Source organism: Uranotaenia lowii, chromosome 2 (genome assembly GCF_029784155.1).
Source record: "Uranotaenia lowii strain MFRU-FL chromosome 2, ASM2978415v1, whole genome shotgun sequence".
NCBI lineage: Eukaryota > Metazoa > Arthropoda > Insecta > Diptera > Culicidae > Uranotaenia > Uranotaenia lowii.
In genome coordinates this window covers 316,659,854-316,675,153 of record NC_073692.1, presented here as the reverse complement: position 1 = coordinate 316,675,153, position 15,300 = coordinate 316,659,854, and the positions used below count along the sequence as shown (strand labels likewise).

Here is a 15,300-nt window from a genome sequence, read left to right as displayed (position 1 = left end):
ACAAAAAATAAAAGAAATTGTGTTGGATTTTTTTTTATTTATGCCTCCAAAACGGATTTTTTTAGTAAGTTTTATAAAAAATATTAAATAAAAGGTTTTTATAAAAGGTTTTTTGAGGCCTAAAATACGATTTAAAATCCGTCGATAAGTTTCGATGGATTTTTTTTCTTGATTTTTGTTTAGAAAATTTCTGGGCTTTGACTGAATTTGTCCGGATATTGCCCGGATTTTCTATTTTTAATTTTGAACTCAAACTTCCCGATTTTACCAGATTTTATATAAAACTGCCCGGATTTGTCCGGACCGGGTACGTGCTGAAAAAAATCTGACAACCTTAAATAGATTAAAAGCTTCAAATAGGCCTTCGTGTTTGAGAAAAACATTTGAAGGGGCTCTTGATAAAGCTATCCATTCAGAGGATTTAAATGTTTTTTTACAAATTTTGTTGTTGAATTTTGTAAGGGAGAGTGGGGTATCGTGGGCCATGGGGAAACGTGGGCCACTTTTAATATCTCAGATGTGTGTTGAGATAAAAATCTCAAACCAACTGTCATCGTCGTCGCTTTGCGTGAGCATATATTCCTATATGTTGTTGACTGAAATATGCTTCTTCTATTTATCAAGCTAAAAAAAGTTAGAAAAAATTACTTACATAATTAAAAAAACACTCGCTAATTTCATCGATGGGGAACCTAAAGTGTATAACAAAAATATGCTCATACGCTTATGATCTTAGTTTTGTCATGATCTCTCACGTGGAAAAGAAATTTTTGATGAAACATCAATAAGTCACACAAACGCAACCAATTTGCAAATCATAGCTTGTGGGGAATCTTGGGCCACATATCTTGAATCATCTAAATTTTTATGTTTTTATACACATTCAGAACTTTAAATACGTTTTACATAACTGCAAAGTTTTCTTATGCAAAATGAAGAGTTATGAAAAATATTTTGCCCGTCCTATATAAGAAATTTGGCCAAAACGTTCGCGAGCCAGGTTTTGGAATGTATGCGATCATACACAGATCTCTTTTTTATTTCATCATCTAAAATTGCTTTTAAATAACGAAATGAATTAGGAAATCACCGTTTTGGGTCAACTCATAAACTTTGCATGTAATTTGGTCAATTTGGATTTGGTGGCCCACGATTCCCCACCATTTTTTAAAATCCAAAAAATATTGCTTTTTTTAAGCAGTCAGAATTTGGGGAAAATAACTTGTTAAAAAATACCTTATGATACCTTGAAAATGTAGAAAACCATGCCATTTTTTATTTTCATTTTATCTGTTCTAATAAAGAAGTTATGGAACAACGAAAAAAAAGTGGCCCATGATTCCCCACTCTCCCATACTACTTTATATTTCAATAAAACAAAATATTAATAATAATTCATTCATCCCATACATCACGTTTAATAAGAAAAAAAGGATTAATTTTTTCGATTCTTTTTTTTTCTTTTGTACGGGATTTCCATCCTCTAGGATGATTCATCTCTACAATTGAATAATTCCGGTTTTAAGGATCCTGAAGTTAGTTATGTAGATTTTTTTTCCAAATTCGCTAATCTCGTAATCATTTTTTTATAAGATACAGAACACATTTTACAAATTTTTTTGCATGGTTGGTAGAATCAGGGCAGAAAGTGCAGATTGTCAAGGCTGCTGCTACGAAAAATTTGTTTCTGATTCGGCCTCCGGTAGAAAGACGGGTTGGCACAGGGAGCACAGATTTTAAAGGCTGAAGATACAACAAAATTGATTCTGATTCGGCCTCCAGTAGAAAGACGAATTAACACAGGGAGCGCAGATTTTAAAGGCTGCTGCTACAAACAAAATGGTTTTTGATTTGACCTCCGGTAGAAATACGGAAAGGCTTAGCAAGCGCAGGTTTTTAAGGTTGCTGCTGCTGATTGTTTGTTATGATTTGGTCTTCCGGTGGATAAAGACGGAATAGGCTTAGCAAGGGCAGATTTTTAAGGTTGCTGCTGCTGATTGTTTGCTTTGATTTAGCTTTCCGGTGGAAAAAGAAAAATTGACTTTCGAAGCGCGGATTTTTAATGCACCTTCTGCTAATTGTTTGTTTCGGTTTGGCCTTTCGGTGCAAAAAACGGAATGGCTTTGGAAGTGCAGTTTTTTTAGGCTGCTGCTGCTGATTGTTATGATTTGACTTTCCCGTGGAAGAAGACGAAATAGCTTTGGAAGCGCAGATTTTCAGGCTGCTTCTGCTATAGTTTACTTTGATTTGGCCTTCCGGTAGAAACGATGGAATTGGCTTAGAAATTGCAGATTTTGAAGGCTGCTGCTACTGATTGTTTGTTATGATTTGGCCTTGGCTGGATTTGGTGGAAAAAGGCTGGATTGGCTTAGGAGCGCAGATTTTCAAGGCAGCTTCTGCTGATTGTTTATTTTGATTCGGCCTTCTGGTGGAAGAGGATGGAATTGGCTTAGGAAGGCTTTAAAGCTTCTGCTGCTTATTGTTTGTTTTGATTTGGCCTTCCAGTGAAAAAAACGGAATTGGCTTAGAAAGCGCAGATTTGTAAGACTGTTGCTTCTGATTTTTTTTTTATTTTGCGTTCCGGTCGAACAAGACATAATTGGATAAGGAAGCGCTGTTTTTAAGGCAGCTTCTGATGATTGTTTTTTATTATTTGGCCTTCCGGTGGAAAAAAAACGGAATTGGCTAAGGAAGTGCTGATTGTTTGTTTTGATTTAGCCTTCCGGTGGAAAAGACGGAATTGGCTTAGGAAGCGCAGATTTTCAAGGCAGCTTCTGTTGTATTTATTTTGATTTGGCCTTCCGGTGGAAACATCGGAATTGGCTTAGGTAGCGCAGATTTTTAAGGCTACTTTTTTTTTTTTTTAAGTTTTATTAGTGACACTTTACCATTTTAAGGCTACTGCTGCTGGTTGTTTGTTTTGATTTGGCCTTCTGGTTTGGAAGGCTGTTTCTAAAAATACTATCGAGTTATTCCGGTTAGGGTTAGGGTGACAAGAAAAGCACAGTTTGGAAAGCTGGCGTTAAGAATGTTTTCGGATTGTTCGGGATCTAGTAAACAAAGACAGAGTGACTGTTGCGAAGAATATTTTCGGATTGGATGGTGATTATAAAGAAAATAAATAAAATTTCAAAATTTCAAAAACTTTCGCTCAGAATGGAGTGTAGAATCGAGATGAAGGATATTTGAAAAATAAAATTTTGTATTAGAGAAAAAATTGAGAACAGAGTTGAGAAGGAATGTATAGATGAGATATAAAGGATATGCAGAAATTAAATAAAATTTGTAATAAAAATAATAATAATATTTTTTTGAGACCTTTTAACCATTGATGGTCATTTGGGTCTGGTTAAATAAAATTTGTAGGATGGAGAATAAAGATGTGGAATATGGAATAAAAATTAAGGATATGTGGTGAATAAAATTTTGTTAAAGAGAAAAATAAAACAAAATTCGATGCGTATAAAGTTTCAATTGAGAATAGAGGTGAGAAGGAACGTAGAGATGAGATGAAGGATATGCTGAAAATAAATCAATTTGATTAAAAATAAAATAAAATAATAGTTGTATTCGGCAGCACTGAAAATAAATAAAATAAAATAAATTTCTATGCCGACGTTTGTTATTTTGGCTACACAAAGATATCTCAGTTTTACCGGACTGCCCGGATATTGGATACGAAATTTGAGAAAGATCCGATCCAGCCCGGTTGTCCAGCTTTCGTTGAAAAATTCTCGGATTTTAGCCGGACTTGTTAATTTTATTGGCATAATCGAACAAAACACCCAATGGAATTATGAGTACAAATTAATTATTAAGAACGAAATTTTTCGAGCTATATCAGTCAAAACAAACATGAACGATTTTTTGAAGTCTGGAATACAAATCGTACATTCGTTCGAAATCTTTTGATGTGTTTCAATAAAAAAAATGTTTCTCTTCTTAAGTTTTACTCAATAATTCATGGGTTGCCCCGGATTTGGGAAAAAAAATTTTTCAGGTCAGACGTCTTTCTTGAATTTACTCTACGTCAAAATCGTGGATTGATATTCTTATATTTCCCAATGATATTTTCCTGTGAAGAGTGCTCGTTAGTCGACGTCTAGGATTTTCTCTTAGTTTTACTGAAATACTAATGTTTTTTTTCTATTTTTTTCAGGAACATTCAGTGAACACCGAGCGGCTACCTCTAGGCTTCACCTTTTCATTCCCGCTAACGCAGTTAGGTCTCACCAAAGGTATTCTGGCCCGATGGACCAAGGGTTTCAACTGTTCCGGCGTCGTCGACGAGGACGTCGTCCAGCTGCTGAAGGACGCCATCGCCAGACGAGGGGTGAGTGGATCGTTTCGAAGATTGTTTTTTTTTACAGTAGAAGTTTAAGTAAGCTAGCGGTTAGTGTTAGGCAATTGTTAGGAAATGTTACCTAGGTTAAATTACTTTGAAGACAGTCTCGTTCATTATCGATATTTCCTTTCTTTTATTTGCAAACATCACGCGCAATTGGCGGCTCTATTGGATGCAATCACTTTCATTTGTTGGCTACAAAATTATTGAAAAATTAACGACGCCCTATTATCGTCGCAAAATGTTTGCGTACCGTCATCATAAAACTAAATAAACCCATAAACTGCGGCCATCACCTTTACGTGTGGTACCTCGACGCCGACGTCTTATCGGAAAAATAACAAAAAAAAAACAAATCGAAACATTCTATCAACCACCTACCCCCCACAACCAACTTTCATCACACTAACCACAAAACCATCCGCGGCGCGAAAAACGAATGATGATGTGGTTTGATGCGCGCACACGCCCCTGCTCAGGACGTTGCAATAACTGTGATGGCAATTCTGAACGATTCGACCGGAACTCTGATGTCGTGTGCGCATAGCAATCACAATTGTCGAATTGGAGTCATAATTGGTAAGATTACCCCCCGGTCGTCCGGTTTCGATTGATTGACGGGGTTGGACACCCCAGAGAGAGAGAGTTTAAATAGGTCTCTCTAAAGTGCCGCCCCGTCTGGAATTGGCACCTGCAATCAATCGGGCACATTCAGACTTATGACGGCTCCATTTCCGGACGTTAGTAAAATAAATCCATATGTCCTCCGATTGCAGGTGACAAGTCCGGCGTTAAATTCTAAATTTTTCGCTATCCTCATAAAACACCCTTCACAAACACCCAGTCATCCTCTAAGTTTTTTTTCTTTCTCAAAGATAACCTCTCCAAATGTAAATTTTATAGCCGTCGATTTTTTATGTGTTTTATGTTGTTGTATTTCTTTTTTATTTCTTCGTACGCGATACGTATTTTTACAGCCTCCACTAGTACGAAATACTCCACACTCTCTATATTTATCTGAACAATGTATCTACGAAAGGCACAGGTTCATTTTGAACGTTATCTTTTTTAAAAAGAATATCACTCTTTTTTAATAGAATCCAGTTCACCTATATCAAGGAATGTTGCATGTTGACAAGAAGAAAACTTCATAAAAAAAGAATTAAATACTCCATGCACATTCGCATCTAAACCATAAAGGATCTGCAAAGGTTATGCAAATTGCACGAAATTCTTGATCGCTATCCTCTAACGATGAACGGGCAAAATCACGTGTGCTCAATAAGTTTCGAAACTATCCAGACACGAGACAGCCAACAATTGTCACCGAACAGCACAGTTCAATTGAAACAAATGGGTGACAAATTATACCGTATTTTTTTTCACCTGGAGGCAAACTAGAGGCAACCTAGGTTCGCTCTAACTGCTGTCATCGTGCTCATTTATTGCTCGAGAGGCAACCTAGGTTCGCTCGAAAAAGGGACGGAGTCGCCCTGAGAAAAAAGTCAGTTTTGCAAGAAGTTCACCAATACTCTCAACGTTGTTGTCAAAACATTAAACAGCTGTTTGGCTGAAAACAAAACAGTTGAAATAATGAACGGGCAAATGATTATTGCCGCGATTTTGAACCTCTCAGCCAAGCAAAATCGTACTATCTGCAGTCCAGTGCAATCCGGACACGAAAAACGGCAATCCGGACACGAAAAACGGCAATCCGGTATGAAGAACCGAATGAAGGAATCCAGAAGGGAGAACAAAATGACAGCTGCATGTAAACATTGCGCTCGTTCTCACGCACACCTACGTATGAAATAACTCGAAACCCGAAACTTGCTTTTTTATTCTGACGGTTCGAGAGCCAAATCCGGAATCAAAAAAAAATACGCCATTAGAAAGAATTTCACTAACCGGTCGGCGGTTGACCAGTTATAGTTTGCATATATGTACCTATACAGCAGGAATTCACAGTTCCGGTTGAGATACGGACGAGTACGGTCGGTTCTGGTGTTCGGTCGCTTATTTTATGTTTTTAAAATTCGGTTTTTGTTGCTTGAAGGGTGGGGTGGCGATTATGCAACACGATAGTGAAGAAGACTGTGTGATGTGATATGATAAGTTTAACAGAGGCTATGGGAAGATCAGTTTGAAAATGCTTATTTTATGCGAAAAAGTGAAACAAAATGCAAATGGCCGTCGATATTTCAGAGGTCTCGAAGTCTCGAGTATCGATACTCGGTATATGAGCAGTGACTAGTGTGCGTGAAATGCTCAATTAGTGAAATTATCACATATGTCGATGTCCCATTAGAAGAATGGCGAACAGTCATCATCATCATCTACAAGAACGACTTGCCTACCTCCGGCAGAATGGAATCCTACACTAAAGCTAAGTTAAATAAATATTCACAATTTAGGCCTTCTTCATGGTGGGCATGTTGGGTCACACGAAAATTTATCACTTACCCTTAAAAATTGGTGTTTTTGGTAAGAACTCGAAGTCGTTCGAGTTGGGCCGTCGGGAGGAGTGATGAGAATGGTTCAATTTTGCTTAATAAATGATTATGATTTTGTGTAACATTCATCCTCAACTCGCAGAGTGGTAGAATCTACATATTATTGAAAACTATTATCAGTAATAGCATCAACAGTTTAATATATTTCCAAGTGTAACAAAGTGTTATTGATATTTTTTCTAAAGTTAAAACAATGATCAAGTTCCAGAAAACAACTAATTCTCTGCTTGGCACAATCTAATTTCTCTCCGGCAAACGGGCAGAAAAGCGTGGCGTGCGTGTTTAAGTGTGTGTGCTACAAAGCTGTCCAAGGGCTACTTTTGGATTCATCCAAGAAAAGTGAGTGACTGAGATTAACGGAACTACCCAATCACACAACTGCAGAGTGGCAAAGAAGAAAAGAATGGCATCAGCAGATTCTCCGGCAGATGTTCTGAATGATGCTTTTTATTGTCCTTAAATAAATATTTCCTTTTACCCACTTTTGAATAATACTCAAACCCCAAGGCGAGTGCAATGGCAGCTGGAACTGACTATAGTATGTATGTAGTGATCTCGTTGAGTGAATTTTTACAAACACTTCTACACATTTGATCGGCTCCTGTTTGCATGACTGAAACATTTCAATCCTGTGAAACATTTCATAGTTGTTCTCCATAGTGCAGGTTTTCATGATGTTGAGCAACTCTTCCAAAGGCTGCAGATGGGCCTGAGTTGCGGAAAAAGGTTAACAACGAGTTCAGTTTTAGTTTTTCTGATGATTAAAATTTAATTTGCAGCAAAAACTCGTGCAACCAATATCCATATCTATTTTATTTTATCTTGGATATTTGAACTTCAAAGGGCAATGCATCAAAGCTTAACTTATTTATTATAAAATTCTCTGATTTACAAAATACTAATTGATTATTATCGAAACTCAAGAAACAGCCAAATGGAATGCAGCCAGGAAACCATCAGATAGTATAAAAGCAATCTATCAATCAATAAAATATAGTCAATTTTTCGCGGCGGGTGTCATGAATTAAAATCATTCATGTTTGATATTTTCAGGATTTGAAATGACATTTTGTATATTTCAGCACATTGGAATACTAGATTACTGCCGAAGTTTTTATGATTGTCATTCATTCATTTCTAAATTAGCACATCTTGGGAGCACTGATCGGATGTTTTACAACAGGCATGTCAAGCCTGTTCTCATACAATAATATGCATAAATTTCTTACAGGTTTCATCTCAAATTGTATGATCATTTTAAAAGTTTCTCCTTTCAAAGATTTTAAGCAAGGTTTATGTTGTGTTCGTTGGGATCGTGTTTTACCTGTATTTAACTTGTTAATAATTTTAGCTAGGTTTATATCAACAGAGAAGGCGGCATGACTTGGTCTTTGTCTATCACTCGACAACTGGATGATTCTTTTAGCTTTAGTTCGCATATTTTACGTTTCCAACAAACACATCTTACTCCACATGATTTCAATTCATTGATTCAGTGAATTTCACATTAGAATTTCAAATTTAATTTAGACTTTAGTAATCACTGTTATTTATATGGTTTTTTGTACATGTTATAGTAAATTCATTTATCAACAAATCTATTTTTTTTAATCTTAATTGCCTTATAACTTTTCAGAACAAGCAAATACAATAAAAGGAAAATATCGTCGTGCACATTTCCTTTTTCTTTTTATTCTTAGCTGATTCAACGATACACCAAATAACTTATAATATGTATTTGTATTAGATTATCCCACATTATACCATTATATTGTACTGTATTATGCTATCTCGGTTAGTCAACAATATGGTTATAGCTGCTCGAGACTTTTTCCCTTTCAACCCTGGATACCGTAAGTGACTCTGCTTACGATTCCATTCCCCTTGAAAGTCTCATTGAGTAGTTATGACTGTATTGCGTGGTAACCAAGATGGACGCGCGGGTTATTTTCTTTGCCACAACCGCGGCGCTGCCGTAAACTCAAGGTGGATACATACATACATACATACATACATACATACATACATACATACATATATTTCAATATTACCTGTATCATCATCTGATTCAAGCTATATCTCAGTTGCATACCCGTCAGTTATGTTATAACATTATTTACTATTCCAGTTTTCAACAAAAACAGCATAGAAGTGCCTGAACATCAGTTGCTAGCAAGTTTTGTTCTACACAGTACCCGCACTATTTTCACCATTTCACCATTTTTTCAAAAATCAATTATGTATAAATGTACAAAAATATCAAGCGGAGGAAAAGTCATTGCTCCCTGAACATATAATTCAGCTTTTAAAATAACATATTTTCAGTTTCCAGTCTTCGTAGTGTGAATTGCTTACGTTTTGAACTACCTTTTTTTGTTATATTTGCTAAATTAAAGATTTGTTCTTAACATAGGTGGTGGAAGTTCATCAATGCAATAAATTATTCACTTTTTAACGGTCAATAAAATAAAATCATTCATCGAAATATATGCAGCTGTAAATACATAATTTTTCTGGATTTTATATTGTTTTATTACATGAATTATATTTTATGAGCATACATTATTCTTTGATATATTTTATAATATTTCTTTTTAATATATTATTTGACATTAGCTTAATCATATTATAGTATATGTTTATGTTATATTATATTATATCATACTACATTTTATTATATTATATTATTATATTATACTATTATTTTATATTATTATATTCCATTTTTATACCTATTAGATTTCATCTACATCAAATGAATGGGTGGGAGCATCAGGGTACCCTTCTTTTTCAAAAGGAGCGGGTAGCAGTATGTGCTTGTTACCTGTTTCAAATACTGGAAGTTTTTCAATTTATGCCAAGGGAATTTGGCATGGTTGGGAAAAAGAAAGTATTTGATTACTTTTTGTAAAATAAGGACGCACTCTTTTTTCGGAAGCCTTGGAGGCGGGATTATAATTTGTATGCTATTTTGGTTAGTCAACAATGCGGTTATAGCTTCTTGAGACTTTTTCCCCTTATATTCCTGGATATCGTAAGTGCCTCTGCTTACGATTCTACTCCCTTGGAAGTCTCTTCGAGTGGCTACGATTGTTTTGCGTGGTAACCAAGATGGTCGCACGGGTTATTTTCTTGGCCATGACCGCGGCGCTGCCGCAAACCCAAGGTGGATACATACATACATACATACATACATGTACCTATACAGCAGGAATTTATCATTGGTAAAACAAATCTTGATGAAACTGGTATACTACACTCGTAATTTATGGACACAGCCTTCCTCACGATCACGAGTTGGCCACGCGATCACGGCGCGTTCTCTATGTGATTGATGATGACACTCGGGTGTCAAAACTGGAGCAATTACCGGCTGGACACTATAAGTTAACGAAGTCATCAAATCGAATTGGGTCGTGGGAGAATGTTTTGGATTTGGAAAAAAAAACCTTACAGACATGAGAATTTGTTTAAAAAAATCTGAAGTTCACAAGACATTCGATAAGAAAGAATATTATTTATTTTATTTCATTTTCGTAGTTCTCCGTCTCAATACATAACTTGATAATTACTAAAATTCACTCGGTCTATGGCAACCGTTCTCCAAATTCTTGGACATCCCACATTCATCAGATCGCGCTCCACTTGTTCTAACAACCTCGTTCGTTGCGTCCCTGCTCTTTTCGTTCCTACCGGATTCGTAGCGAACACCTGTTGTGCAGGTCAGTCGTCCGGCATTCTCGCTACATTTCCTGTCCAGCGTATCCGGCCAGCCTTCTGAATGCTGGGTTCGACGTAGAGTAACGGGAGCTCGTGATTCATCCTTCGAGTCCACACTCCGTTCCCCTGCCGCCGTCAAGGATGGTTCTTAACACTTGTCGCAATGTCCATGTCTCGTGCCCGTAGAGAACAACCGGTCTAATGAGCGTCATATACAGGTTACACTTCGTGCGAGGGCTAAGTCTTCTCGACCGCAGTTGCTTGTGGAGTCCATAGTAGGCACGACTTCCGCTGATAATTCGCCTCCGGATCTCACGGCTGGTGTCATTGTCTGCGGTCACCAGTTAGCCGAGATAGACAAAGTCTTCGACTATCTCCAGCTCGTCGCCGTCGATCGTGACCTTGTTATTACTGGACAAGCGGGTTCGGTCGGTCTCGGATCCGCAGGCCAGCATGTACTTCGTCTTGGACGTATTAATCATCAACCCAATCCTTCCTGCTTCGCGTTTTAGTTTGCGGTAGATCTCCTCCACCGCCGCAGATGATCTGCCGACTATATCAATGTCATCGGCAAAGCAGATAAGTTGACTGGATCTGTTGAAAATCGTGCCCCTCATTTCGCCCACCGCTCGTCGAATAACACCTTCTAGCGCCACGTTGAACATCATGCAGGATAGACCAACACCTTGTCGAAGCCCCCTGCGCGATTCGAATGAACTCGACAATTCACCCGAAATCCGCACACAGCACTGCGTTCCATCCATCGTCGCCTTGATCAGTCTGATCAGCTTCCCGGAAAAGACGTTCTCGTCCATGATTTTCCATAGCTCGTTACGGTCGATCGTGTCGTATGCGGCTTTGAAGTCGATGAATAGATGGTGCGTAGGGACTTGGTGTTCCCGGCATTTTTGGAGGATTTGCCGTAATGTGAATATCTGGTCCGTCGTTGACCGTCCCTCCATGAAGCCGGCCTGATGACTTCCCACGAATCTGTTTGCTCGTGGCGTTAGGCGGCGGAGTAGGATTCGGGACAACACTTTGTAGGCGGCATTGAGGACAGTGATCGCTCGGTAGTTCTCACAGTCCAATTTGTCGCCCTTCTTGTAGATGGGGCATATTACCCCATCCAGATCCGGACTATCAACCGGTGTAGGCAATCGGCCAACTTGTCCGGGCCCATTTTGATGAGTTCAGCTGCGATACCATCCGTCTCAGCCGACTTGTTTCTATTCAGCTGACGAATGGCTTCCTTAACTTCACTCATCGTTGGGAGTGGCTCGTCTACGTCGTTGGCTACGCCGGCGATGTACCTTCCCCCACCGTCTTGATCTCCTGCATGTGTGCCGTTCAGGTGTTCATCGAAGTGCTGCTTCCACCTTTTGATCACCTCGCGATTGTCCGTCAGGATGTCTCCGTCCGTATCCCGGCACATTACGGTTTGCGGCACGAAGCCTTTGCGGAATGCGTTGACTGGCGTTGAGTTTTTGATAGAACTTTCGTGTTTCTTGAGAAAGACACAGCTGTTCCAGCTCCTCGAGCACCTCCTCCATCAGGTGGCGCTTTTTCTCCTGGAAAATTCGGACTCCTTACTTCTTCTGCTGTCAGTGATTTTCGACGAGTGTTTTTTGCACTACAACCGCCCGCGCGGCGTTCTCTCCGTCCATCACTAGAGGTTCCATTCCCGGGAAACGAAAAAAAAATGGGAATTCCCGAATCCCAGAAAACAATAGTAAATCCCGAGAATTCCCGAAACAAAAAATAGAGCTACACAAACCTGCTGCTGATGATGTAGATAAATAGACACATATAAATAATGGACATAAGCTTCTAGAGCTAATACAATCTTCCTATTCATATTTAACTTTTTTCTTCCACGGTAAACTTTTTGTCCTTATAGCGACTTTCACATTCGTGTATACCAGAAAACCAAAATTCATATATATTTGCTTAGTCTTCTTTTCAGATATTTAAACGATCTTTATTGGAATAGTGGTTGAGATTCAACAAGGAAATACTTGTTCTACCTTGATATATGAATAAGATTTTGAATTTTGTTTCCTAAATATGGTTTATACGTTAATAGAAAACAAATGATCGCCCGAAACCTTTGTATCAAAAGTGAAAATCGACAAATAATTTCAATGGTCCGTTTTGTAATACTCATCGTTTAGTATTTCCGATTCGGTCAAAAAATACACTATTTGTAACAAATGGTCAGTTACCTGAGAATTTACGAGATTTAATGGATAACCTAAAGTCTATCCAACCAAGTTCTATCGTTAATGAAAAATATTTCTCAGTTTTATCAATTTTTTGCAGCAAGAAGCAGTCAGTTTTGTAGGTTGTTACTCATAGGGGAAAGTCGGGTAAGACGGACACCCTGAGGTAGAATCGTAATAGAAATGGTAATAGAAAATCGTAATAAAAGATGGGCAGTTTAGGATGTTTTCTATCGCATAACCCATTATTAAATTTCCTTCACTGTTTTAATAGCAACCTAATACATGCTTGCAGATTACACTTTTTAGAAATGGTCGGGGAAAACGGACACTGCGTAGAAAAGGTACATTTTGCCGGAAAAATTGCTATAAAAGTACCAGAATACTTTTGTGAGTTAAGTATTTGAGAAAGTTTTTTAACCATAATGGAACCAACTGGATCGAAACCGGAAGCGATACAGTGTGGTATTTGGAATTGCGTATTTTAAAGACGCTTTTTTTTACTGGGAAGCCTGTTTTGACAGTTTTTATGGCCTGTTTGAGATGCTGAGGGCTTTTCGATCGACAATTTCTCATGCCAGGGTCTGTTGAAGACATATGGTGGATCAAACTGATGAAAAATTTTAAATACCTAGAGAAACTTAAGTGTTCGTTTTACCCGACCTTGAGGTGTCCGTCTTATCCGCATTAGAAACTTTTTTAAAAAAAAAAAAAAAAAACGTCTGTTGCTCAAGCCCTTCAACCGAAATTCGCTAATTTTTCGCCAGATGATTAAAAGGAAGCTTAATAAATACTGAAACTTTGAAAACGGTTAAATTTTTGAAAATGTTGTGAGTTATGAACTTAACTGGGGAGAGAAAATCACATCAAATAACGGATCAACAAAGTTTTTGTTTGTTTTGTTGACCTTGCTTGATGTAAATAAACAAAAGGTGTTGGTTGATACAGTAAGGCGAACATATTTCCATCATCAGATTTGTGCCAAGCATTGTTATTTTCGAAATATTGAAAGTGTCCGTTTTACCCGATTTTTCTACACCCAAAATAATTTGCACTTAGTGGCTACGTGGAAAAAATTACATAATTTTTATCCAATTGATTTTCACGTAAATCATACGAAATCAATAAGTAAACGCCTCCCTATAAGAATTCGTGTTTCATGGGCCTCACCTACAATTTACGTGAATTTTCAGTGATTTTAACGCACGTGTGATGCTTATGAAAGCTACGGGGAATGTTTTTAGTATCAGAATGAAATGTAGGTCGGTTTGTATTTTTGTTGTTGTTTATAATGCTGAAAATGAAACAAAATTTCCTTGTGGAAAAAACTTTTTTTTTCATAATACTTAACCCTTACACTACATTTTCACGCAACACGCAATAGAAACACTTCAATTCCCGCAGTTCCAGGAACGCAAGGCGAATTGTAAAATTCTGAAAAAAAATGAAAAAGTATTCAGTAATAGAAAATGGATGATTAAATTAAAATATGATTTTACCTTGTCCGTTGTTGCGTATGGTGTCGTACCAAAGTACGGTAACCGGTACCAGTTCCGGGAGGGCGCTTGCATCCAGATCCATTCATTGATATCAAAAAAGGGAAACAAAAATCAATTTATAATAATTCAGAATAATCAAAAAGCTAGAGAGACTTACCAAAAAGAAAAAGCTTAATCAAATTATGCTTGTCAATGTAGTTCCTCTTCCGAGGACACACAAATTTTCACAACAGCTGGCTGACAAAACTCTTTTCTAATAAGAATTTCCAACCAGACGCTTGAGACAAATGCATAAAACGGAATAAATTCATCCACTTAGATTTTACGTGAAATTCATATGTGAGTTATGTGGAAGTAAAATAGCTTCTACTAGGGCATCCTTGATACTCTGTTGTTACTAGGAAACTCACGTGGAATCGATATGATGCAACAAAATATAAATTTATGTGAAAAATCCCGTAGAAAGAATTTCTAAATTATTTTGGGTGTAAGTACACAGATTAACTTACTGCACCTTTTTCGAATGTAGAGCCTGCAACTAAACCATTATTGGTTTAACCGGATACAGCATGAATTATGAAAGAAGTTAAAATTTGTTCGGTGGAAATATCTTTTTCCCATTAAAAAGTTTATGCCAGAAAAAAATAAACCGAAATCAATAGTTTTAATATTTGAATGGTTTAAAAGTAAATTTTTAATAATACTGAATCAGGGTAAAACATGTGAAAAAATACCAGGAATATATTTTGATTGCTGGAAAAAATCAGCGAATTTAATTGCCGAAAAATCAGCACCTTGACTCTCATGAGAAAAAAAACTGCTAGTTTGCTGTTTTACCAATAATTGAACAACTACCCAACGAATAATCCATTTAAACTCAAACAAATATGAATTTAACTTACAAAAATAAACAAAAGTTCCCATATTGACAGATCGATTGCTCATTTTTTTCGGAAATACGGATCGATTGCTGGAAAATTTACAGCAAAACAGAGCAAATGTTA

At 37.3% G+C, this 15,300-nt stretch overlaps 1 protein-coding gene across 4 annotated transcripts in view; it reads left to right on the top strand.

The window, feature by feature from the left end:
* LOC129748889 (hexokinase type 2) overlaps window positions 1–15,300 on the top strand; it is a 127,545-nt gene that overhangs the window by 90,717 nt on the left and 21,528 nt on the right. For 3 of the 4 annotated variants that reach the window (XM_055743674.1, XM_055743671.1, XM_055743673.1), the window contains exon 4: window positions 4,160–4,333. In XM_055743674.1, coding sequence (XP_055599649.1) covers window positions 4,160–4,333 — 174 coding nt within the window. Of the gene's footprint in view, window positions 1–4,159; window positions 4,334–4,824; window positions 4,925–15,300 lie in introns of all 4 variants that reach the window. The other variant, XM_055743672.1, reaches the window with a different exon arrangement.